Source organism: Zingiber officinale, chromosome 8A (assembly GCF_018446385.1).
Source record: "Zingiber officinale cultivar Zhangliang chromosome 8A, Zo_v1.1, whole genome shotgun sequence".
Lineage (NCBI taxonomy): Eukaryota > Viridiplantae > Streptophyta > Magnoliopsida > Zingiberales > Zingiberaceae > Zingiber > Zingiber officinale.
In genome coordinates, this window is record NC_056000.1 from 27,364,394 (window position 1) to 27,391,528 (window position 27,135).

Below are 27,135 nucleotides of genomic sequence, written 5' to 3' on the forward strand. Positions count from 1 at the left end.
TCGGCTGGACGGTTAATGGCGGTGGGGAAACCAATTTGATAGTTAGGTGGAATTTCATATGCAGCCCTCAAACTCTCTGCATCGCTTGTGTCGAACCTAGACTCAATGGAAGTGTACCAGAGTCCAGGGACGACAACGGGAGACTAAGATGAGCTTGCCATCGAAAGAACGAAAGAGTAAGATTGAAGACGAACAATAAACGAACATTAGACTGAATCGATTGAAGACCTTACAAGGAAGATCACACAGAATCTATTAAAAAAGTGGGAGATTATCGGAGTACAGGGAGATCACCGACGAAGAAGCGGAATGGCACAGTGGCAAAGCTTGAAGACGAAGGCACGAAGTGGAGAAGATGACGACACACGTGAGACTTATAAACCTCATGGCCAGTCACTCTTAACCGTCCAATCCAAGGTTTTGAAAACCTAGAAGAAGATTTGACTGTGAAATTCAAAAAGATGCTAGTCACATCAGCAGAGGATATCCGCCTATCTTGTCAGGCGTGCGGCGACAAAAAGAGGGTCACGTGGCATGCGGTTATCGGACAACATTTAATGAACTTAATTAAAAGGGATGGCCGCGTGCTCGACCATAATTGTCAAGGATTTACACAGATTTTGAGAAATATGAATGAAATCAGCGACAACCGCGCTCACTCAAAGAAGCGCATTTAGAAAATTCTCAAAAGTATTGCCGCGTATCGTCCCGATCTGCATAAGGTTACCAGACCGATCGTCCATTTGCCATGGTTAGACAACGACCGAGCGATGTTAGTTGATGCATGATCAGATACTAGCGACCGAACACTCCGATTGGACGTAGAACTTACCAAGGAAACCAATGGTCCAGTCAGTCGGACATGCAACTTCCTTTGACTAGACTTGAGGGGGAGGCTTGTGATGCGGCGATAAAGGGGAGCCCACCTATCACGGGTCAATTGACACGGTGTTGGTCAAAGTCAAAGTGGTCAACGTTGGGGCTTATGGAAAGAGCCTCGGCTAAAGGTGGTTGTTTTGGTTATCTCGATCGGCAAAGGAGTGGCCGAGTGGATAACCCGGTCGGTCAGACAAATGGGCATCATGAGTCGGTCGGACGAATGGACAACCCGTAGTTGGTTGTTTTGGTCGGTAGGAAAATGAGCCGTTCGGACTGCCCATTCGGCAGGAAAACGAGCCGCTCGGACTGCTCGTTCGACGAAAGAATGACACTACATAGGAGGAGACGAGAAAACAAAAGATAAATCATTAAATATGAAGAAGCCAAGACCAAAAACACTCCATTTATCATTAATGCACATAAGTTAAGAGAAAGAAGTCTTCCTTTGGCAATTAATATTATTAAATAAGGGCAAATGAACGATCACAAAGAAAAGTATAAAGGGTTTGCCAGGTATGAGGAAAGATAAAATTTATCTATTTCTCAATTATTCATTCTCTCTTTCTGATTCTAACTTGAGCGTCGAAGGATCAATGCTAAGGACCCTTTTCCTAGATTAATTTTATTTTACAGTATTGAAGTCTTCATCCTGTTAGTAATCGTTAGTAATCACCTCATTCTTGATTTTTCAATTTTCTTCATTCGGATAGGATCCTACAATAAATGATTTTATGATAAAATACTAACTATATGAAAAAATGAATTAATTTCCATATAAAAATGATAAAATTTGAAATAAAAATAAAATTCAACTCTTTTTTTCCTCAATAAGGCTCGGGTTTTTATCGGTCCATGCCATCCCGGACCGGTTGACATATTTCTTAAACAGAGGTATTCCATTTGTTCCGGAGCTGCAAGTCGTAAGGACTTGAAAGAATCTAACGGTTGAAAACTTGCGCCCTTGCCACGTTGGTGATGAATCTAACCGTCGGCAACTCCAACGGCTATAATTAGCATCTCGTCGGATTCACTATTCGGCAGGATTTCTTTTTTTTTTAGAATTCACGAAAGGTCCGTATAACATTTGAAAAAATCCACGTGGCAATAGTTATGCGAGCTGGTAAAATTTACATTGCTGGAGCTAGTTTCAAGCAATCCGGTTGACTATTTTTTCGTTGTTATGCCACGCCACGCGGACTGCGGGTTCCATATTTAGTGACCATTCTCAGTGGGTCCACTCGCTGAACGGACGGCCCAGATGTCAGCATCCGCAGCTTTATATGGACGATCGTTTCGATCTCTGTCTCTCTGCCTTACTCGCCGGAGGCATCGCAATGCTTCTTCGTAGCGCTTCTACGCCTTTGCTCAACCCGCCATGGGCGCCGGTCTCGGCCCCCGACTTAGCAAGAGGGCCCGCTTCGTCGGAGCTGCAAGTGCCGAACCAGATCCCGCGGCTGCCCTCGGTGACCCACCACGCGTCCTGCTTCTCCGCCGCAGCTTCGCCGCTGCCGCCTGTCTCTCGGTGCCGCTCCATGAATGAGCTCGAGGTGTTCGCGGCAGTTTCACAGCAGCTTTCCTCTGCCTCGCCGCTCAGCCACATCCTGACGAGCTCGGGATTGGAGGAGCGCAGCGTCACGGTTGCTGGATCACGTCGTTGCACCCTGTTTGAAGTGGGCGACGGCGGGGCCAGCGGTGGATGTAGCAGGCGCGACATGGGGAGATCAGGCGTAAATGACAGCGGCAGAGACTCCATGGATGAGCATTACAAGCAGATGATCAAAACGGACCCGGGGAACTCTCTCCTGCTGGGGAATTACGCCAAGTACCTGAAGGAGGTGCGAGGAGACAATGCCAAAGCAGAGGAGTACTGCCAGCGGGCGATTCTGGCGAACCCTCACGACCCCACCGTACTAACCATGTACGCGGACTTGGTGTGGGAGGGCGACCGCGACGCTCCCCGAGCTCAGACCTACTTCGATCGAGCCATGAAAGCTGCTCCCGATGATTGGTAGCCAGTGGCAAATCGAGTCGACTTAGCTTGTAGTTTATTATGAAAATTAACTGTCGCAATTGATGATTCTTCGCTTGCAGCTTCGTGATGGCTTCGTACGCCAAGTTTTTGTGGGATTCTGAAAAGGAAGATGGGGATGGAGGAGTCACGGAAAGCAGCAGCGACCAGTCCTGCAGGTTGTTCCAAGGAGAAGCAGGTCGTGAACGGATTGCTGCATCTTAATAAACCACTTCCTTCTAATCTCGATCGAGACCGGCTGATTGTCTCCATTAAGTATGACTGATTAATTTTTCTGCATCTGGAAATAAGTCGAGGATTATCAATTTTTTTTTCATTGTTCTTCATTGTAAAGAACGAGGTGAATCAATACTGGATCGCCGTTTTAATATATGGCATATATTGAAATTAATTTGTAATGCCCCAAAACTGGTGAGCTCAAATTACATGACTGAATAAGATTTGTCAAAAGAAGATCATAGCGATGGAAGGTTGCACACAAAAGCGATGGTAGGTTTGAATAATTAACCGTACTGTATCAACGCATGAATTAGCAGAGCGCATATAATGTGACACGGATATGGCTTAAGGACAGAGAGGGAGTTAGGAGAAAGGGGAGGGGTAATATGGTCCTTTCACTGTGTAGGGAGTAAGAAGGTGAAGAAGCACTGTTCAAAGGGGGGTTTTTTCTCCACTGCCACTACCAGGAAGAAGGAGGGTCCTCGCCGGCGCCGGCTGGCGACCGCACTATTTAGGGCATAAGAAGGGGAGGAAATACTATTCAAAGGGGGCTTTTTTTCGTGGAATGACTTCCGCCGCCACTACCAGGAAGGAGGGTCCTTGCCGGCGCCGGCACCGACGCCGGCCGTTACCTCCAGCGGCAACTGACGGCAGCTGCCGGCTGACCCGCGGTCTCGACTGACCTCATAGCGTCATTACCGTTGCCGGTAGCCTCGTAGCCGGATTCGATCATCTAGTGCCTTTTTCTTTAGGTCCGACGTCGATTCCGCTCTCGATCCGCATTGTCGTATGCCTTTGATGTCGATTGGGCCCCCGAGCCCTCGCTGTCATTATGTTCCGACTCGACGTGTGTGATGTTTTTATGTTCTGGTCATTATGCCATTATTGTATCTCGATCTGCGAGCAACGGTTGTCTTTCAGACTATATGCTTTGTATATCTAACCTTCTTGTTGTTGTTATTTCTCGTTCTGCGTATCGAACTCATATCCCGACCTGCGTGTCGGAGTCTTATCTCGACCTAGGTGTCGATGTTCTATCCCGGTCTACGTGCCAATATTATATCCTGGCCTGCGTGTCGGTAGTACCTCCCGACCTACGTGCCGCTATTATCTCCTGACTTGCAGCTCAATCGTCTTCCGCCTCCGTGTCGTGTCCAGCTCCGCATCGTCAGATCCAGTTCTTCAGCCGGCTCATAGTTATCTACTCTTCCGGATCACGATAACTCGAGCTGCATCACATCCGAGGGCGCTCCCTGGGCCAGGGTACGTTCTCTGTACTCATCCCTTATTTATTTCATTATTATATTATTAGCATGTTACTCATATATTCGTTGGATCCGCCTCGAGCCTCAGGGTACTAGGGACCGGGGCGACCCGGTCGCTGGCTGCAGGTAGCGTTGACCAGAGGACTTCTGAAGACTTGGTCAACATAGAAGTCATCTCAACATACCCTCCTCCGGGACGTCGCGATTCAGTCAACATTCCATCCACCTCACCCTGCGGGTCGTCTAACTCAGATTCCGGATAGGATCAATTTGACGGCATCTGTGGAAATCTTCTCCACCTGTTCTGGAATGTGAAGATGGATGGCGTCTGGAGGTTCTCTGCCATTTCACAGTTTCGGAGGATCCTGACGAACATATTATCTTATACCCTCACTCCACCGGTATTCGGGAGTCGAGGGATTTAGTTGGAGCTTCAGCTAGCCGACAGGTTAGTTTTTTCATTATATTTTTTCCCTGGCTCCACGGGTATTTGGGAGTCAAGGGACCGAGACAAACCTTTAGCCGATTGGCACAACTGCCCGATCAAGTACGTTACAAGCTCTGCTCTCTTTTTATGGTTATAGGAGCTGTTATAGTTCCCTGATAAGAGAGTAAGATCCTAGTTCCTTGATCAAAGACTAGGGTCTTCGATTTTTGATCGAGCACTAGGGGCCCAACTCCCCGCTCATACACTAGGGACACAGCTCCCTGCTCATAAACTAGGGACACATCTCCCCGATTATTGACTCGTGGTATGACTTCTCGATTAGGATTTAGGGGTCTCGCTCTTTGATTACAGGCTAGGGGCCTTACTCTCCAATCAGGGACTAGGGGCCCAGCTCCCCGATCAGGTGTGTTATAGGCTCTGCGCCCTTCGCCATGAGGCTCTACATCCTCTTACTACTACAGGCTTTGCACCATTCGTCATAAGGCTTTGCATCCTCTTACTACTACAGGCTCTGTACCCTTCGCCATAAGGCTATGCATCCTCTTACTACTACAGGCTCTGCACCCTTCGCCATGAGGCTCTGCACCCTTCGCTATGAGGCTCTGCATCCTCTTACTACTATAGGCTCTGCACCCTTCACCATGGGGCTTAGCATCCTCTTACTGTTATAGGCGTTTTACTCTATTATTATTATATGCTCTACATCCTCCACCTGTTTTGCATCTTCTTACGTCTACAGGCTCTGCTACCTACACCCGCGGTGCTCTGCTTCCTTCTATGGTTACAGACTCTGCTCCCTTATATGACTATGGACTTCCCTCCCTTGGATGATCAAGGTTCAGATTATTCTCTCCTTGACTTCGCGGACATTTGCGAGTTAAGGGATTAACAATATTTCTCTCACTGACTGTACGGGCATTTGGGATTCGAGTTAGCCGGCTGACATCACTTCGCGATTATGTATGATAAAGGTTATGTTCCCTCATAATGCTACGAGCTCCGCTTCTATGGGCTTCAAGGCTTATCCTACCTCGTTCGGGGTCGAGCTATTGGCACTGGTCTCGGACCAGAGTATCACCGCCGGTCTTGGATCGGAGTATCGCTAACGATCTTTTGGTTGAGTTTCCAGACCAATTCTCAGTCGGTCTTCCAGACCAATTCTCGATCGGGCTTCCAGACCAATTCTTGGCCAGGCTTCCAAACCAATTCTAGGTCGGGCTTTCAGACCAACTCTCGGTCGGGCTTCCAGAGCAATGCTCGGTCGAGTTTCCAGGTCAAGTCCCGATCCGATCTCTGATCAAATTTCCAAATCAATTCCTGGTCAGGTATCCAGATCAAGTACTGGTCAGGCCTCCAAAGCATTTCCTGGTCAGGCCTCCAGAACATTTCCTGGTCAGGCCTCCAGAGCATTTCTTGGTCAGGCTTCCAAAACATTTCCTGGTCAGGCCTCCAGAACATTTCCTGGTCAGGCCTCCAAAGCATTTCTTGGTCAGGCTTCCAGAACATTTCTTGGTCAGGCCTCCGAGCATTTCTTGGTCAGGCTTCCGGAACATTTTTTGGTCAGGCCTTCAAAGCATTCCCTGGTCAGGCTTCTAGATCATTTCCTGGTCAGGCCTCCAAAACACCTCCCGGTCGGGATTCCAGACTCTCGCCCCAGTGCGAGTTATAAGTGAGCATGCTCTCATGCCTCCAGACTCTCGCCCCATCGTGAGTTATAAGTGAGCATGCTTGCACGCCCAACAACTTTCCCGGTCAGTGTCCCAGACTCTCGCCATAGTGCGAGTTATAAGTGAGCATGCTCTCACGCCTCCAGACTCTCGCCTCAGTGCGAGTTATAAGTGAGCATGCTCTCACGCCTCCAGACTCTTGCCTTAGTGCGAGTTATAAGTGAGCATGCTCTCACGCCCAACGACCTCCCGGTCGGTGTCCCAGACTCTCGCTTCAGTGTGAGTTATAAGTGAGCATGCTCTCATGCCTCCAAACTCTCACCTCAGTGCGAGTTATAAGTGAGCATGCTCTCACGCCTCCAGACTCTCGCCCCAGCGCGAATTATAAGTGAGCATGCTCTCACGCCCAACGACCTTCCCGGTCGGTGTACCAGACTCTCGTCCCAGTGCGAGTTATAAGTGAGCATGCTCTCACGCCTCCAGACTCTCGCCTCAGTGTGAGTTATACGTGAGCATGCTCTCACGCCCAACGACCTCCCTGTCGGTGTCCCAGACTCTCGCTTCAGTGCGAGTTATAAGTGAGCATGCTCTCATGCCTCCAGACTCTCACCTTAGTGCGAGTTATAAGTGAGCATGCTCTCACGCCCAACGACCTTCTGGTCGGTGTCTTAGACTCTCGCTTCAGTGCGAGTTATAAGTGAGCATGCTTTCACACCTCCAGACTCTCGTCTCAGTGCGAGTTATAAGTGAGCATGCTCTCACGCCCAAGGACCTCCTAGTCGGTATCCCAGACTCTCGCCTTAGTGCGAGTTATAAGTGAGCATGCTCTCACGCCCAACAACCTCTCGGTCGGCACTCACTACTCACTCGCCACTCTGCCCCGCACTCATCACACTTGTTTCACTCGCCGCTCTGCCCGGCACTCTCAGTTCGCATTTTCGCTCACCGCTGTCGCTCGGTCGGCAATCACTCCTCAGTCGCCGCTCTGACCGGCACTCATCACACTTGCTTCACTTGCCGCTCTGCCCGACACTCTCAGTTCGCGTTTTCGCTCACCACTGTTGCTCGGTCGACACTCACTCCTCACTCGCCGCTCTGACCGACACTCATCACACTTGCTTCACTTGCTGCTCTACCCGGTACTCTCAGTTCTTGTTTTTGCTCACCGCTGTTGCTCGGTCGGCACTCATCTCACTCGCTGTTCGATTCACGAGCTCTGCGCCTGCTCGGCTCAAGGGCTTTGTTCCCATTTGCCTTCAATCTCATTGGCTCCATGCTCGCGTCGTTCACGAGATCCGCTTTCGCCCTGCTCATGAGTTTTGCGACCATTCGTCATCGACCTCTTGGTTCAGCTCGACGATTGTCTCTTTACCTGGTCGACATTTTTTAGTCACCCGGTCGTGGTTATTGTCGCTCGGTCGCGCGCTTGACATCGCTCACCCGTTCTCATTCTGCTCGATCGATATTATCTTTGTTTCCTGGTCGGTATTTTCTCGGTCGCGCGCTCGACATCGCTCGCCCGTTCTCATTCTGCTCGATCGACATTATCTTTATTTCCTGGTCGGTATTTTTTCGGTTGCGCGCTCGACATTGCTCGCCCATTCTTATTCCACCCGACCCACATTTCCTCTATTTGCTCAGTCGATATTTTTCGATTGCTCGGTCGTGATTTATTGTTGCTCGATCGCGCACTTGACACCGCTCGCCCATCGTCTTTCGACTCGATCGACATTCTTGATCACTCGGTCGTGATTTACTGTCACTCGGACGATATTTTTTTGATCGCGGGCTTGACGCCGCTCATTCATCATCTTTCGACCCGCTCGGCATTTCCTGGTCGGTAATCCTCGATTGTTCAATCGCGATTCATGGACGCTCAGTCAGTATTTTTATCAATCGCGCGTTTGATATCGCTCGTCCATCATTCTCTCGACTGCCTGGTCGCGATTTATTGTCGTTCGGACGACATTTTCGTGGTCGCGCGCTTGACATCGCTCGCCCATCGTCTTCCCATTCGCTCGACAGTAGCCCTATCGCGCTTTGTTTGGTACTCGTCACTCTGCCCTGCAGTCGCTGCCTGGTCGACATTTGTGTTTTACTTGGCATTTGCATAGTCGCCCGATTACCCTGTTTACAATAGCCCGACCGTCCGCTTTATCGCTCGATTTCCCACCCGGCATTGACACAGCTACTCATTTGATGTTCTAAGACGAGCCCAGTGATATGATTTTGCAGTGATTCTGTTTTATGTTAGACTTGGTCTAGTCAGTCGAACTTGCGCCTCCTTCGACTAGATTTGAGAGGGAGGCTTGTGAAATAGATATGACTTAAGGGCAGAGAGGGAGTTAGAAGAAAGAGGAGGAGCAATATGGTCCTTTCACTGTTTAGGACATAAAAAGGGGAAGAAGCACTGTTCAAAGGGGGTTTTTTTCGTGGAATGACTTCCGCCGCCACTACCAGGAATAAGGAGGGTCCTCGCCGGCACCAGCGCCGACACCGGTCGCCGGCCACCACCTCTTCTCCTCTCCCACTCATCCTCGTAACTCCACCACTGGGTCGATTCGTCGCCGCTCCTCTCCCTCTGCTCTCCCTCTTCTTCGTCGCCAGGAACCGAGGAGGGGTCACCTTCGCTGCGACGCCGACCACCTCTCAGGCCGGTCGCCTCTGACGCCGATGACTTCCTGTTCCCTTCTCGTCACCAACGGCCTTGGACTCGCGCCACCAGCGTCGCTTCTCCCTCTCGGCATCGAACCTCGCCGTCGCCTCTTCTCCCCATGCGCTGCCCCCCTCCTGTGCTCTACCTTCCCTCTCCTTCTCTTCCTGCAGCCAGCCTCGCCTCCATCACCTAAGCTCATGAGCACGCCAGCATCCCCTCACCTTCCTCATGCGGCCGTCACCTCCAACAGCAGCCGACGGCAGCTGCCGCCCGACCCGCGGTCTCGACTGATCTCATAGCCTCATTACCGTTGCCGGCAGCCTTGTAGCCGGATTCGATCATCTAGGGCCCTTTTCTTTAGGTCCAACGTTGATTTAGCTCTCGATTCGCATTGTCGTATGCCTTTGATGTCGATCGGGCCCCCGAGCCCTCGCTGTCATTATGTTCCGACTCGACGTGTGTGATGTTTTTATGTTCTGGTCATTGTGCCATTATTGTATGTCAACCTACGAGCCGCGGTTGTCTTTCGGACTATGTGCTTTATATATCTAACCTTCTTGTTGCTGTTATTTCTCGCTCTGCGTGTCGAAGTCATATTCCGACTTGTTTGTCAGAGTCTTATCTCGGTCTGCGTGTCGATGTTCTATCCCGGTCTACGTGTCAATATTATATCCTGGCCTACGTGTTGGTAGTACCTCCCGATCTGCGTGCCGCTATTATCTCCTGACTTACAGCTCGTCTTCCGGCTCCGTGTCACGTCAGGCTCTGCATCGTCAGATCCAGTTCTTCAGTCGACTCATAGTTATTTACTCTTCCGGATCACGACAACGTGAACAACATCCCATTCGAGGGCGTCCCCCTGGACCAGGATACGTTCTCCGTACTCATCCCTTATTTATTTCATTATTATATTATTAGCATGTTACTCATATATTCGTTGGATCTGCCTCGAGTCTTGGGGTACCAAGGACCGGGGTCACCCAATCCCTGGTTGCAGATAACGTTGATCAGAGGACTTCTGAAGATTTGGTCAACATAGAAGCCATCTTAACATACTTTACTTCGGAACGTCATGATTCAGTCAACATTCCATCCATCTTAATCGACAGATCGTCTGACTCAACTTTCGGACAGGATCATAATGGAAGTGGAGAACTGGAGACGAGATCATAAATCCTTCACCGCCCTTGGCCGTCTTGAGAAGCAAGCAAAGTGATAAAAAAGGCGACACGGAGGAATTAATTAAAAAGTCAGTTCATGCGACGCATGCTTGCATGCTTTCTTCACCCATCGGTGAAGAGTAATTAACCTTTCGATCGATCGATCAGTCGGTTATTTGCTCGTTCTGTTTTTTCCTCTCTGAACCCTTCCCAATTCTACTATGAGATCGCTAGAATTTCGCACAACTCTTCCACTCCTCTTCCTTTTCTTCGTCGGAGTCGCCGGTGGCAGCGGCGGTCAATGGGTGGTGCTTCAGCGGAGCATTGGGGTCTCGGCCATGCACATGCAGCTTCTGCACAACGACCGCGTGGTGGTATTCGACCGCACCGACTTCGGCCGCTCCAACCTCTCGCTCCCATCCGGCGGCGGCTGCCGCCGAGACCCCCACGACCGGGCGCTCCGCCTCGACTGCACCGCGCACTCCGCCGAGTACGAAGTCGCGACCAACAGCTTCCGCCCCCTCACCATTTCCACCGACACATGGTGCTCCTCCGGAACCATCGCCCCCGATGGATCCCTCGTCCAGACCGGCGGCTTCAACGACGGCGAGCGCGCCGTCCGCACCTTCCGCCCTTGCCTCAACCGCACCTGCGATTGGGTCGAAGTCTCGCAGGTACATCATAAACATTTTTTTCTAAAAATAAATCATTTTGCCATTATATTTACTCTTTTTTCATCTTAGCCTAATAGTTCATAATCTTATTTGCAAACTCTATAATTTTATAAAATAGAAGTTAAAAATCAAAAGGGTATTATACTAAATATTAATCGTAGCCCAGGTCAGTATCGATTTGACTAGAATAGAATACGTATATGTTGTAGTAATTACACGTAATTATTATTATTATTATTATTAGTATTATTATTATTATATATGATTGACTTGGATTTTATGTTTGCATATATTTATTAGTTATTAATCATATTTGCTATATATGGTAAGAGTTATATTATTTCATAACAATACGATATTGTTTTGAATACTTCTCTAATTAATAATTTAGTTTTCATACATTCGGGTAAAAAAAAGATAATTCGGATTATAAAATAGGTTGGGTGCGGTTTTGATAATTAATAAAAAAAAAGTGATGTTAATAATTAATATTAGTAAAGGGGATTGATTTATTTATATAGTAGAGGAGATGATGTTAAAATTATAGAGTCTTTTAATTTTATTTTAGAAGTTATTAAAATGCAATAGTTTAAACTATAAGAGATTTTTAAAAAATGAAAAAAAAAATATGAAAGATAAAGCCAATTTTGATATTGCTAACTGATTTAATTTGGGTTGAAAAATAAAAGGCCCTTGCCGTCCGGCGGTGGTACGCCACCAATCACATCGTTCCCGACGGCCGCGCCATAATCGTAGGCGGTCGTCGCCAGTTCAGCTATGAGTTCTACCCCAAGACTCACCCTTCAGACATGACCGCCGTTGTGCTCCCCTTCCTTCGCGAGACCAGAGACGCCGCCGAGAACAACCTCTACCCCTTTGTTCACCTCAACCTCGACGGCCACCTCTTCATCTTCGCCAACAACCGGGCCATCCTTCTCGACTACACCAAGAACTCCGTCGTGAGGACCTACCCGACCATGCCCGGAGGCCACCCCCGGAATTACCCGAGCTCCGGTTCCTCTGTTCTGCTCCCGCTGGAGCCGTCGCCGAAGGAGGCCGAGGTACTCATCTGCGGCGGTGCGCCGGCTGAATCCTACGCCCGGTCAGTGCTGAAGCAGAAACCTTTCCTCCGCGCGCTCGACACGTGCGGGCGCCTCAAGATCACAGACGCCGCCCCGTCGTGGACCATGGAGACCATGCCGGTGCCGCGGGTCATGGGAGACATGGTGCTGCTCCCCACCGGTGAGGTGCTCACCATCAACGGCGCCAAGTCGGGGACCGCTGGATGGGAGCTCGCCGGAGAGCCGGCGCTCACTCCCGTTCTCTACCGCCCGGGGAGCCCGCCTGGAACCCGTTTTAACCCCCAGAGTCCGTCGACCACACCGCGCCTCTATCATTCCGCCGCGGTTTTGCTTCGCGACGGCCGCGTGCTCGTCGGCGGAGGCAATCCCCACATCAGCTACGACTTCTACGGAGTCGAGTTCCCGACGGAGCTCAGCCTGGAGGCCTTCTCGCCGCCGTACCTGAGTGCGGAGAACTTGGCGTCACGGCCGCGAGTAATGGTCCCGGTTTCGTCGTCCCCGATCAAGCTGAGCTACGGGGAGCGATTTATCCTGCGATTCACGGTGGCTGCGTCGTTGAGACGTGTGCGTGTGACGATGGTGGCCCCAGCCTTCGCGACGCACTCGTTCTCGATGAGCCAGAGGCTGCTAGTGCTGGAGACGAAGGTGGAGAAAACGGAGGGCGGCGCGTGGCATGCGGTGGCTGTGGCTCCGGCGTCGGGCGTTGTGGCGCCGTCTGGTTATTATATGGTGTACGTGGTAAACGGAGAAGTACCGAGCGAAGGCGTGTGGTGTCACATACATAGTGACGGCGCCGACGCTGCATAAAAGCGAAGGACTAGTCGTTTGGTCTTCGTCTTAAGCTTCTCCGGCGATGTTGACCGACGGAGGTGATTCACCACCTTGTCAAGGCCTTTCGGGTCGATTGACAAGATGCGGTTGGCTTAATATTTTTTAAAATATTTTATTTTTAATTTTCACATTCCGCCCAAGTAGATAACAAAGCGCGTTGACTATTGACAGAGCCTCCCGCCATTATCAGTATAGATGCCCTGCATGGTAATTAAACCCGGTTGTTTGTAAATATAATACACCTTATGTTCTACCATCACACCATAGTTTGGGGTCCGGTTGACTTAATTTTGAATCTTAATCTAGAATTTCTTAGAATAGGTCTGATAGCGTGTTATGAGTGACCCCACAAATAATATAGAGCCAATAGTATAGTTAAGATGATCTAATAGTCAAAATTAGAATGAAGTGATAATCAAAATCTAGATATATGTATCTGAACAAATCATTTCTTAGAAGAAGGGTTTTTAGCATAAACTCGGACGGTCACAAAGCCATCCAGGTATACGGACTTAGCTCCCCACTTCTTCTATGCAAGTCTCTCAGAAGTACCTTTTAGAAGTAGAGTTTCCAGCATAAATCCGAACGACCACAAAGTTGGTTGGGCATACGAGCTTAGCTCCCTACTTCTTGTGTTGTGAGTGACCCTAAACATAATACGGGGTCGATAGTCAAGATGGTGTGGTGGTCAAAGTCAAGGTAAAGTGACAGTCAAAGTCCGGATATACGTATCTGAACGAACCACCTCTCAGAAGCAGGGTTTCCAGCATAAACCTAGATGGTTACATAGCCGGCTGAGCATACGGACTTAGCTCCCTACTTCTCCTGTGTAAGTCTCTCAGCATACAGCCGATCGGGAGCCGACTAGGCATACAGGGCTCAGCTCTCTATTCTCCTGTGCAAGTCTCTCAGTATACAATCGGTTAAGCCGTAGAGCAAATCGGACATACGGGGCTTAACTCCCCACTTTTTTGTGCAAGCCTCTTAGCATACAACTAATCAAGCTCTGAGCCAGCTGGACATACTGGCTTAACTCCCCACTTCTCCTGTGTAAGTCTCTTAGTATACAGAAGGTCAGGCACTAGAGTCGGCCGAACATACGGAGCTTAACTCCTCACTTCTCCTATGCAAGTCTCTCAGCATATATCCCCCCGAACCCAAAGTCGGTCGAATCTCCTCTAAGAGATAACATTATCAGGGAATTGTAACTTGTCAGAGAATAACATCTACTCACGAGAGAATATTCCCTTATTCTAACATATACACACAATTGAGACTTCCTCTGCTTAGAGGAGGACTGTTGTAGATACTCTATCATCCGACATATTCTAACATCAGACATTTTCCGTTGCCTCATTATTACAGAGGTTATGAGAGACAATATAAAAAGAGGGTCTTCTCCGTTGCCTAGTTATACGAACGCATCCAAAGGCACTCAAATTCCTTTGTTCTACTGTTCTACTGTTCATCTTATTCTCCATTTCGCTCAGCTACTATTCTGACTTGAGTATCGGAGTGCCTGCGTCAAGGACCCCATCCCTGGTGTAAGTACCCCGAGTAAGTTTTGACGTGATTAATAAAGTTAAGTTAGGTCCTGCTGTATTTGATCCTTGTATCTAAGTGTGCAAGAAATTTGAAACATAAGAAGTCAAGCGGAATACGCAATTAGTGAGAAGGGTGACACAAAAATTGAGTCGACAGACTTAGTGCATCCGAGGGACGAGGTACTACGGAAGTACACCAACGGACGAGAAGAACATGCACGACGCTTTAAAGGGATGACAAGCCGAAATGGAAGAGTGCTCGAGGAGAGAAGGCCGGAGATGTGTTCGGATGAGCTCAATTCCAGATGTCTAATCAATCACTCAAGCATTGGAGTAGCAACCGAACAAGTCAACACGGAGTTGAATTGTCCAGGCCCCCGGACCAAGCCCAGGCCCCCAGACCAATATGGTATAGAACAAGTGCCCCCTTGTAGCCATTATAGTGTGGATAAACTTGGGGTCAATGTCAGCGGCGATCCAGGCACCTGGACCGGTCCGGATGCCCGAAAGTGGATAAACAACTTATCACTTAGCCATTGTGAAGCAGATTGAGATGACCAGTTGGGGCGCCCGAATCAAGTCTGGGCACTCGGATTTGCCACATCAGCTAACGATCACTTTGACAAGTGAAGCTATAAAAAGCTATAAAAGGAGGCTTGGGGTTCAAGATTCAATACAACACTTTTCTCTGTACTTAATTTTGTATTGTATTCTTCAACTAGCAACTGTTAGATTGATACACACATGAAAGGAGGGGTGGGGGGGGCGGGAGGTGAATCACATGATTTTCAAAAAAACTCGTCTTGTCTTTTTAAAGTCTAAAAACCAAGTATGCAACGGAGAAAGGAATAAGAAAGAGAGAACAAAGAACACAAGAAAACACAGTCGGTTTACTTGGTTCGAAGCCTTCGACGACTCCTACTCCAAAACCCAAGTCCCGCGGACCTATCGATGGGTAATCCACTAAAAAGCCTCTTCCGGTACCTCCGGAAGAGGGAATCGAGTACAAGAAGATTAGAACTGATAGATCGAATAAGAGCGATAGAGGGGGGATGAATATCGCGCTTTAAAAACTTTTTCTTTTAACTTTGAAAGCAGAGTCATGCATAGTGGAAAGTAAAAGAAGAAACAAGTTTGTTTACTTCGTTCGGAGTCTAGGGCGACTCCTACTCGAAGGCTCGCGGTCCTTGATCGCACCGATGGGCAAAACACTATAACCCTTCTTTAAAAAATCCTCGGAAAGAAATGGATCGTATAGATACAAAGATGTAAGATAGTAACACTCCTACTATTTTATATGAAATTAAGTGTAGTACAAAATAAATATACCGATAGTAGGATTTGAAAGTCAAAGCTCGATCGACACTATCGGACGGAATGACTTACAGAGTTGATGAAGATTTGTAGCACGAGCAGCAGAAGAGAACTTCAGTCGATCAGAAAGTATCTTACAGCCTCAAACTTCGAGCCTCCTTTTATAGGTATATTGGACGTACGGTCGACCGGTCCTCATGTTCGATCGACTGAACACGCTCCCCTCCTTCCTAGCTGGAGTCTGACGTTGGTTCGATATTCTGCATTAACTGGTCTTTAATGGTTCGGTCGACCGATCCATCTTTTTGGTCGACCGAACAAGGTCTTTCCCTGTTCGTCGAAATCTGCTGAGATCTTTATTTAATGCGCCTTTAATGTTGATCGGATCGGTCGACCGATCCACGGGTTCGGTCGACTGATCAGCCTAAGTTTCCTTTTCCTTCTGATTAACATCGATGATCTGTTCTGTGCTGAGTCATCATGGTTCGGTCGACCGATAGTCCGGTTCGGTCGACTGATCAAGTTTTAATTGGACTCTGATATGTTCTGACCTTATCTGAATACTGTAGTGATTTTGCCTTTTTCGGTCGACCGATCCATCAGACCTACAAAATAGTGTTAGGCAAAACATCCTGCAAAACAAATGTTAGCACAATAATATTATAATGCATGAGTAATATAAAAGATAGTAGAACTGTCTTGATCTCAACTTGGAAACCTTCCTGGTTTCTTTAGTTGGATCAACGACCTAAGGTTGTTCCCTACGGGAACCCGACCTCACTGTCGCTCCTCTAATTATTTACCTTAACCTACCTTCCAAACTTAGATCCTCTAGATATAATTTGGACTTTTCACTTAGCTTTGATTGGCTCGCCAGGACTTTTTCCTTGATCTTTGGTCCTCCAGACCTCTTGATCGCACCGCCAAGCTTCGGGTCCTCTCGACCCACTTGGACTTGCACTTGGGTTCCATGATCTACTAATATTTCTCCTGCCTAGCCTCCAACTAGGTTTTTCCCGGTTGAGTAAACAGCCTGCACACTCAATCAACTTGTTAGATCACAACAAGACTTAACTTGAACCTTTGACAATATCAAAACTTAGGTTTGATTCTGGTGCAACTTGCACCAATAATCTCCCCCTTTTTGATGTTTAGCAACCAAGGTTCAAAGTTAAGTTAAATATGCAAAAATTAAATAAACAAGCAATTTTAATTTTTAACTCTCCCCCTGAGTTAAACAACTCCCCCTGAATTCACTATCTCTCTCCATTTGACATACATCAAAAATAGAAGAAAACCATAAAAGTAAGTAAAAGAAACATGCTTAAAGAAAACAACTTAGTTCAGTGTGAACCTAGTAGTAATGAACATGTAAAAAATTATAACAAGTTTTTTAGAAACATAGAAAAATTCTAATCATAAAAAAAATGTATAAAACTTTGAAAATATCTTTTACTTGAATGAAGGATAGAATTTGAGAGCAAGAAGAATAAGGAAGTAAAAATTTGAAAACTTTTACCAAGTTAAAAAATAGTGATGTTAAAAATTTCAAAACAAAGTAAAAAAAATAGACAATTTGGAAAAATGTGAAAATTTTCACCAAGTTAAAACTTTTGAAAAAGATTTTGAAAAAGAATATGAAAATGAATTTTGAAAAATAAAGTAAGATATATAATTTTGAGAAGTGTGAAAATATCGACTAAGTAGAATATTTTGAAATATTTCAAAAATTATCAAAATTGATTTTTTTAAAAAAAACTTGAAAAATAGTCTTAAAAAAATAGCTCAAGGCTCCCCCTAAAAGTGATGACAACCTAAAAGTCCAAGCATGGTTAGAAAAACTAAGGAAAAATTATCCTTATGATGAAATATCCAACCGTTGTACAAGGCTAACTACCACAAGATAGTAGCTATTGACTCAGGTTGGTTAATTTGAGTGTTTAGGACTAACTAGGTTTTTACTAGCTAGTTAACTCAAATTGATTCATGTATATTGTTTAAAGCCCAGATTTATAGCGATGCACTGACATAAGCATATGAAATCTTAGGCTAGGTCCTAAGCATCTCACCCATTCTAGGTTATCAAGCAAGGAATCCTACTGTGCTTGTGAGATGCTGGCTCCTAGAACTATAGGAACATGCAATTCTACGGTAGGACCTAGGCTACTCCAGAAAATAGAAATATTTTGAAAGAGATTTGAAAACCAAAATATTGAAAAGGAATTTTTACAAAAATAATTTTTTTTAAACAAAATAATAAAACCTATTCTATAATTTTACCAGAAAGCTACTAACAAAGATCATAATTGAAAAGTACTTAAGATCATTCATAGTCCAAGGTAGTGAATAGATACAACAAATCAAAAGTAAGAGACACTAAAATCACTCCTCCGTATCCCCATCATATCTAAGATAGTCAAATATCCTCTGCTGCTCCCTTTCTAAAGCATCAGTACGATCCATCATTTTTTGACGAAAATCTGCAATCTCCTGGAGGGAGCTGTACTGATCATCCATTTTCGTCTCTAAGGAGGTAAATCGACTAAAAATATCGTCACGAAGACGGGTAAAGAAGTCACTAGTCGAACGAGGAGGAGCATATGAACTGCTTTGAGGAAAATCAAAGTAGGGTGTCATGGCAAATCCTGGATCAATAAACATCGGAGGAGGCATAGTAGTTGGGACCGGATCATCTTCAGCAATAGGTTCTTCAACAACCGGTGGAATGTAGTGAGGATGAGTCCGATTATACACCAGACCCTTGGCGCTAGTTCTAATCCCAGCCAAGGACAATTGTCTAACACCAACAAGATCAAAATCTGACAACTCAATCAACTCACCCCGATGAACTCCTACCCCCAGAGAAGCAATATAGGCAGTGAGAACATGACACTGGATCATATGAACTTTATTCGAGGTGCTGTACCTCGAATAATAGATAATAAAATGATAAATCCAGTATCTTAAGTCAAAGTCAAGATGATGTCGTAGTGCATATATTAAAAATAGATGAACATGACGCAGAGCCCCCTGATCCCTAGACGATAAAGGATAAATACATGATACAACCATTTTATAAAGAGTATTATCAATAGGACTTAGTGGTACAGTAGACATTTTCTTAGGACGTGCTCCCTCAAAAAAATCAGCATACATAATATCAAGAGATAAATGAGCAAAAAGAGCAGGTAATGGGTCGAGAAGAGAAGCACTAAAAAATATACGGTTCATTGAAGGTCGGATCTGTAAAAATCGAAGAAACATATCTAGATCAAACAACATCTCTCTGGTGGCTACTCTATTCTTATAGTGATGATGATTGAGTTCACATAGGTTGTGATAAAATTCAGAACAGAGAATGAGATTATAAGCATGCCGACAGAAGACTATGCTATCTAGTTGAAAGTATTGGTTGATCTAAATGGCTTCAGGACAGTAAATTTGGTAGAATTGGAGATCTAGACAACGAGTACCTATCACCTTAAATTTTTTATTTAGAAAAGATTGCCTTAATTCTTCAGATGAAAACCTAGGGTCCTGGCTGGGATTAAGAGAGCTAGCCTATCATTGTGCAATTGCTCTAATTTTCTCACTATAAAAGAATAAAGAAAATTAATTTTGCAACAAGTAAATAAATAAGAAAAGAATAGTAGAGAAGTACCGAGACATTGTCGCACACGGAGAGAAGCTAGGATCGACAAACGAATTCAAAGATAAGAAGTAGAAGAGGAGAAGATGGATTGGATGAGTCTTGCGGTTTGCCCGAACTTGTTTATATAGAGGTTGATCGGTCGACTGATCCAGGGTTCGATCGACCGATCCCTTTACAACGTCGTCCTTTTTGACCAGGTAATCGATATTCGGTCGACAGGAAACCATGTTCGGTCGACCGATATATTTAATTCGATACAGATACGAATTAGATGAATGGTCCAAAATTGGTTACAATTTACTATTTTGATCGATCGATCACGATTTTCGATCGACCGATAAATTGATTATCGCCTGGCTTTAAATATGACTGACTAGTTCAACGTCCATTCGGTCGATCGCGATTTTCCAATACTGGTTTAACGTTGGCTTTAACTTATTTAATTAAGTTTTAAAAAGATTTTTAATTAAGTTTTAAGAAGTTTTTAATTAAGTTTTTAAAAAGTTTTTAATTAAGTTTTAAGTTTAAAAAGTTTTTAATTAAGTTTTAAGTTTAAAATTTTTTTAATTAAGTGTTAAAATAATTAAGTTTTAAAATAGATTTTAATTAAGTTTTAAAATATTTTTAATTAAGTGTTAAAATAATTAAGTTTTAAAATAGATTTTAATTAAGTTTACAAAGATTTTTTAATTAAGTTTTAAAAAAATTTTAAGTTAAGTTTTAAAAAGTATTTAATTAAGTTTTTAAAAAAATTAAAAAGTTTTAAAAAGTTTTTAATTAAATGTAAAAAAGATTTTTTAATTAAGTTTTAAAAAAAGTTTTTAAGTTAAGTTTTAAAAAGTTTTTAATTATGTTTAAGAAGATTTTTTTAATTAAGTTTAAAATTTTTTTAATTAAGTTTTAAAATAATTTTTTAATTAAAGTTTTAAAAAGATTTTAATTAAGTTTTAAAAAGTTTTTAATTAAGTTTACAAAGTTTTTTTAATTAAGTTTTAAAAAAAAAATTTAAGTTAAGTTTTAAAAAGTTTTTAATTAAGTTTAAAAATATTTTTTAATTAAGTTTTTAAAAAAATTTTAAAAAGTTTTTAATTAAGTTTTATAAAAAATTTTTTAAGTTAAGTTTTAAAAAGTTTTTAATTAAATTTTTAAAAAGATTTTTTAATTAAGTTTTAAAAAAAATTAAAAAATTTTAAAAAGTTTTTAATTAAGTGTAAAAAGATTTTTTAATTAAGTTCTAAAGAAAAGTTTTTAATTAAGTTTTAAAAAGATTTTAATTAGGTTTTAAAATAATTTTTTAATTAAGTTTTAAAATAAATTTAAATTAAATTTTAAAAAGATTTTAATTAAGTTTTAAAATAATTTTAAATAAAATTTTATGTTTTTTTATTTATAATTTTAATTAATTATTGAATTATTGAAAAAGGTTGTTGAACCCATGTTAGTTTCAAATTTAGCTTTTGGTTAATCAAGCAGGCTTCCTAAGGATAAGTTTTCAGTTCAGTGGCGAGGCTTATGACCTTCTTGTGTATCAACGGTGGACCACTCGTTGAAGACTTTCCAAACTGTTCCCGCTCAAATAACTTAATACTAAATTTTGGTCTAACTAGCCCATGTTTGACTGGGATAGCTTCGGTCAGATCCACTAAGTCTAATGCATCAGGTAGAATACACAAGATTCAGCCTAGACATGCTTTCGACAAAGTTTCCTTGACGTACTATCATCCCAATCCATTCTGATGCTATGTTGTAGGGTTTGATAAACCTTTTTATCTAACTATTCTAATCAGAAAATAAACCTAATCCTAAGTGTATGAGTTTGGTTAATCAAGTTAGTTGTATTGTCTTTCTACTTGCTCCCCCTGAGTCATAACTTAGATAAGGTTCATCTAAGTAACGAATCTGACTCTTAGGAATCAAGTAGAGGTTTAGTTTAATTGGTTTGGTTAAATGTTTTGTTTGGACTCATGCTTGGACTTGACTTCTAACATTTTGACTAATTAATGACAAGTATGATTTGTTTGTTTGTTTAGTGTTGTAACCAAGTCCTGATTTGTTGTACACGGCTCGTTGGAACCCAAGTACCATATTTAGTCACTTGGATCCCAATTCTAACATTTCCAACGTTTTCTTGAGTCGCTCGACTTGACCTTTCAAGTTGGAATTCTCTTCCTCAAGTTTTTCAACTTGAGTTGAGGTTCCGACTTGAACTTGATTAGTCGAATTACTCAAGTTAACTTGTTGCTTAAGGTGGTCTATTTCCTTAAGTAGCAAGTTATTTTGTTTTTCAGATTTTGATAATTTTTTAAATAAGCATTTAACTACTTTAAGTAAATTTGACTTGGAATAAATTGTTACCATATTTGGATCTTCCGATCGGGAGTTTCTCTCGGAATCGAGGTCGATCTCGAACTCGTACTCTTCATCGGACTTGGAGTCGGAAACTTTGTTTCTTGCCATAAATGCAAGATGGCTCGAATGCTTTGTTTGCTGTGTGTCGGATTCGTCAGAAGAAGTTTCGTCCCATGTCGCTTGAAGAGCCTTCTTTCGTCTTGTAGATTTAGGTCTTTCTTCCTTCCGATTTGGACATTCATTTTTGAAATGCCCCCTTCTTGTTACATCCATAACAAATCATTTCTGATTTGTTTTGGGTCTGGTTCAGCGGTGTCTTCTTGACACTTCTTCTGAATTTCTTCTTTGTCAACAGTCTTCAGACCATGTTGACTAATTCTTCTTCGTTCGTTGAGTCAGAATCTGACTCACTTTTAGACTCGATCTTTGTTCTTGTTTTAGTTTCCTTGCTTGAACCTGCATACAAAGCTACACCTTTCTCGACATGGCTTACATTAGATTGTTCATGTAATTCCAATACATAGAATAACTCATCTAACTTAAGAATTGAAAGATCCTTAGAGACTTTGTACGCATCTACAAGTGATGCCCACAAAGCATTCCTCGGAAAAGCATTTAAAGCATACCTTATCGTGTCGTGGTTTTCCAAGTTGTGTCCGATCAGGTGGAGGCCATTAAGTATGTTCTTCAGTCGAGTGTGTAGTTGTGAGGCCGTCTCTCCGGGAACCATTTTTATATTAAATAAATTATTTAAGAGTAAGTCCCGTTTATTTACCTTCGATTCGTTGGTCCCTTCGTGTAGTTTGAGTAGAGAGTCCCATAGTTCTTTGGCGTTGTCATAGGGGTCGACTCGGTTCAACTCCTCCATAGTAAGCCCGCACTGAATGGTGTTAATCACCTTGTAGTTTAATTGCGCCTTCTTGATCATTGGGGAAGCCCAATCTTCAGGTTCAAGAGGCGTTCCATCTTTTGTCGAGGGAGTGTAGCCTTTCAAGATCGTGAACCTGAGCTTGATGTCGGACTTCAAGTAACACTCCATTCTATTATTCCAATAACTGAAATTTTCTCCTTTGAATAGTGGAGGTCGGATAGTACTATAACCTTCTTGATACGAGTTTGACATCCTTGCAAGAAAAGACATAAAAAATATTTTCAAGACTTTTGTCTTGGGATTAGTAGTGCTTGAAAAATAAAGATAAGAAAAAAAATTGAGGAAAAGACAAAGTTTTTAAAAATGCTTTGAAAATTGATTAAGAACTTTCAGAGCGAACGAGACTCTGTTATCAATTGATAGATCGAATAAGAGTGATAGAGGTGGGGGGGGGGGGTGAATATCGCCCTTTAAAAACTTTTTCTTTTAACTTTGAAAGCAGAGTCGTGCACAGCGGAAAGTAAAAGAATAAACAAGTTTGTTTACTTCGTTCGGAGTCTAGGTCAATTCCTAATCGAAGACCCGCGATCCTTGACAGCACCGATGAGCAAAGCACTATAACCCTTCTTTCCAAAATCCTCGGAAAGAAGTGAATCGTATAGATACAAAGATGTAAGATAGTAACACTCCTACTATCTTATATGAAATTAAGTGTAGTACAAAATAAATATACCGACAGTAGGATTTGAAAGTCGAAGCTCGGTCGGCACTATCGTACGGAATGACTTGCAGAGTTGATGAAGATTTGTAGCACGAGCAGCTTGCAGAAGAGAACTTGAGTCGATCAGAAAGTATCTTACAGCCTCAGACTTCGAGCCTCCTTTTATAGGTATATTGGACATTCGGTCGACCGATCCTCCTATTCGGTCGACTGAACACGCTCCCCTCCTTCCTGGCTGGAGTCTGACGTTGGCTCGATATTTTGCATTAATTGGTCTTTAATGGTTCGGTCGACCGATCCATCTTTTTGGTCGACCGAACAAGCTCTTTCCCTGTTCGTCGAAATCTGTCGAGATCTTTATTTAATGTGCCTTTAATGTTGATTGGATCGGTCGACAGATCCACGGGTTCGGTCGACCAATCATCCCAAGTTTCCTTTTCCTTCTGATTGACACCGATGATCTGTTTTGTGCTGAGTCATCATGGTTCAGTCGATCGATAGTTCGGTTCGGTCGACAGATCAAGTGTTGACTGGACTCTGATATGCTCTGACCTTATCTGAATACTGTAGTAATTTTGCCTTTTTCGGTCGACCGATCCAGCGGTTCTATCGACCAATCCATCGAACCTACAAAATAGTGTTAGGCAAAACATCCTGCAAAACAAATGTTAGCACAATAATATTATAATGCATGAGTAATATAAAAGACAGTAGAACTGTCTTGATCTCAACTTGGAAACCTTCTTGATTTCTTCAATTGGATCAGCGACCTACGGTTGTTCCCTACGGGAACCCGACCTCACTGTCGCTCCTCCAGTTGTTTACCTTAACCTACCTGCCAAACTTAGATCCTCCAGATATAGTTTGGACTTTTCACTTAGCTTTGATCGGCTCGCCAGGAATTTTTCCTTGATCTTCGATCCTCCAGACCTCTCGATCGTACCGCCAAGCTTCGGGTCCCCTTGACCCACTTAGACTTGCACTTGGGTTCCACGATCTGCTAATATTTCTCCTGCCTAGCCTCCAGCTAGGTCTTTCCCGGTTGAGTAAATAGCCTGCACACTCAGTCAACTTGTTAGATCACAACAAAACTTAACTTGAACCTTTGACAATATCAAAACTTAGGTTTAATTCTGGTGCAACTTATACCAACAATATACCAATTGTAGGATCGAAAAGAATTTAGATATCTCCACAATGGCATGATATTATCCACTTTAGGTCTAAGCTCTCATGGTTTTGCTCTTGGGCTCAACCCAAAAGGTCTCATACCAATGGAGATATCTTTCTCTTATAAACCCATGATCTTTCCCATATATTTTTAATGCGGGACTATGTTTGCAACCTTGCAACCCCAATAATCCCCCCTCAAACAAAGGACCACAGACTTCCCACGTCCGATCCTTGACCCACCAGGTCTTCCTGCCCCTCGGTCCACCCGACCTACTAAAACTTTCTTGCCTAGCCGCAACTAGGACTTCTTGCCTAGTGTCTGACCCTCTTGATCCGAACATAGGAGCCCCCACGTTCTTTGTTCGAGGTCAATATTGTACCCACATGGCTCAATCAGACCATAGCTCTTGTGCACAGTCGATGGTTAAAGCTTTTGGCAGTCCGGACTCTGATAACAATTGTAAGATCGAAAAGAATTTAGATATCTCCACAATGGCATGATATTGTCCACTTTGGGCCTAAGCCCTCATGGTTTTGCTCTTGGGCTCAACCCAAAATGCCTCATACCAATGGAGATATTTTTCTCTTATAAACTTATGATCTTTCCCATGTATTTTCAATGTGGGACTATGTTTGCAACCTTGCAACCCCAACAAGAACAAGTGCAACACACTGCATTTGTCCTTTTGCAGTAATTAAGTACACAAATAGAACTTGTTACCAACACGTAAGGATCGAGTGTAAAAGCGTTCATGTGTTGATGTCGGTAAATTGGTCGTGATCGAAAGTCCTCGGAAGAGTTGTTGGGCGTAGTAGCTTTGTAGCAGAGTCATAGTCAGAAGCTCAAACGGATATGTAGTAGCTCGTATGTGAGTGTTGTATTGAAGCATTCTTGAGACTGCCTTATATAAGGCAAGGAAGATGCCTTCCACAGTTGTTGAAAGCGTCTTCAGCCTAGAAAATTCGATTCCGAATAGCTCAGCACTTATCCATGGCGAAGTCAGAATTTTATCCTACGGAAGGCGCCTTCCATAGCCATGGAAGGCACATTCTATGACCAGTTTGAAGGCGCCTTCAGACACTATTCATCCGAAGGCAAATGTGCTCCCTTTTTTTTCGCAAAACATCATTAGTCCAAATAACCTGTAAAATAATTATTAGGATAATAAAAATTAATAATAAAGAGCAGTAGCTAGTTCTTGTCCTCCCAAGACCAAGAACTAGTCACGGTCTCAGTTTTAGGGATCCCAAATAGACCTAAACTGGACCGACGCCTATTGTTCCTCAACCGGGACGCATCCTCACAAGGTCACTCTCCTCCAGTGACTTACCTTAACTCACCAACTTGGCAAACATCCGGTCAGCCCATCGACCTGTCTGGACTTCATGCCAACTATCTAGTTGGCTCGTTGACCTAGCTGGACTTCGTGCTAGATATCTAGTCAGCTTGTCAACCTATCTAAATTCCGTATCAGCTATCCGATCAGCTTGTTAACTTAGTTATATTTTCTGTCAGATATCCGGTCAGCCCGTTGACCTATCTAGACTTCTCTGCACACTTGATCAAATGGTTAGATCACAACACAATCTAACTTAACTTATTGTCAATCATCAAAACCTAAGTTAGACTGTTAGTGCAAACTGCACCAATATCAATGTCTAGCACGAGGTTTCTCCACCTCCGACTTGTGTCGAAGAAGGAGTCTACTAGAAGAACTTCATTTACCTTGAATTAGCAACCTCTCCGGTTGCAAACCAAGTAAATTCTGTTTGTCTCATACTTTCTTTTATGCTGTTCAATTTTGTTTATTAAAGTGTTGTTATAACCTAACGCCAAAAGAAAGAGAAGGGGACTATTCCCCCCCCCCCCCCCCCCCCTCCTCCTTCTCTAGCTAGACAGCGAGGGACCTACAAGTGGTATTAGAGCGAGACCGCTTCAGAAGGACAAATTGTTGTATAAAGCACAAGAAATAGCCGGAGCTAGCATTCATCCATAAAAGTTCAAGGGAGACTTTGCGATATGGAAGAAAAGATGGAGGTTTTTTTTAAATAGATTTTGAAATATTGTTAACTATTAAATATGGTTTTGTAGAATCCAAAGATCAGCATGGAGAGGTAAAGGAACAACAACTCTGGAACTAGAAGGAACAGAGTGACTCTGTGGCAAACAAAAAAGTAAAATTTCATCTACTCAGTGTTTTACCACTTCAAGAGATAAATCGCATCAGAATCTACACTTCAACCAAAGAACTCTCGAAAAAAATTCCTGAAGCTCCATGAATGCACCTTAGAAGCAAAGTTAGCAAGAAGAGACATCCTCAGAAATCAACTAACAAATCTTTCGATTAACAAGGGAGAGAAGGTGACCCAATTTCATGTGAAGATCAAGGAATTAATCACCCAACTCAACAACCTTAAAGAAGCAGTAATGAATTGGGATGTAATCCAATATGCGCTCAACTCCTTCTCAAGAACAATGGAGCGGTCAACCTTAGTAGATGCATACTATATCTCTAAGGATTTGGAATTAAGTACCTTAGAAGAACTTTTTTTTCAACTTTTGAATTATATGAATCTAAATGTGTGGGAGTGACAAAAGAA

General features: G+C 43.6%; 2 protein-coding genes across 2 annotated transcripts; both read left to right on the forward strand.

Annotated features, from left to right (window-relative positions):
* Positions 1 to 2,195: 2,195 nt before the first annotated feature.
* LOC122011678 lies at positions 2,196 to 3,281 on the forward strand. The gene is made up of 2 exons (XM_042568052.1): positions 2,196 to 2,887; positions 2,971 to 3,281. The coding sequence occupies exons 1-2, from the start codon at positions 2,214 to 2,216 to the stop codon at positions 3,110 to 3,112; spliced, it is 816 nt and encodes a 271-aa protein (XP_042423986.1). The 5' UTR covers positions 2,196 to 2,213; the 3' UTR covers positions 3,113 to 3,281.
* Positions 3,282 to 10,544: 7,263 nt separating this feature from the next.
* LOC122010630 (aldehyde oxidase GLOX-like) lies at positions 10,545 to 12,886 on the forward strand. Its single transcript, XM_042567143.1, has 2 exons — positions 10,545 to 10,997; positions 11,687 to 12,886. The coding sequence occupies exons 1-2, from the start codon at positions 10,545 to 10,547 to the stop codon at positions 12,884 to 12,886; spliced, it is 1,653 nt and encodes a 550-aa protein (XP_042423077.1).
* Positions 12,887 to 27,135: the final 14,249 nt, after the last annotated feature.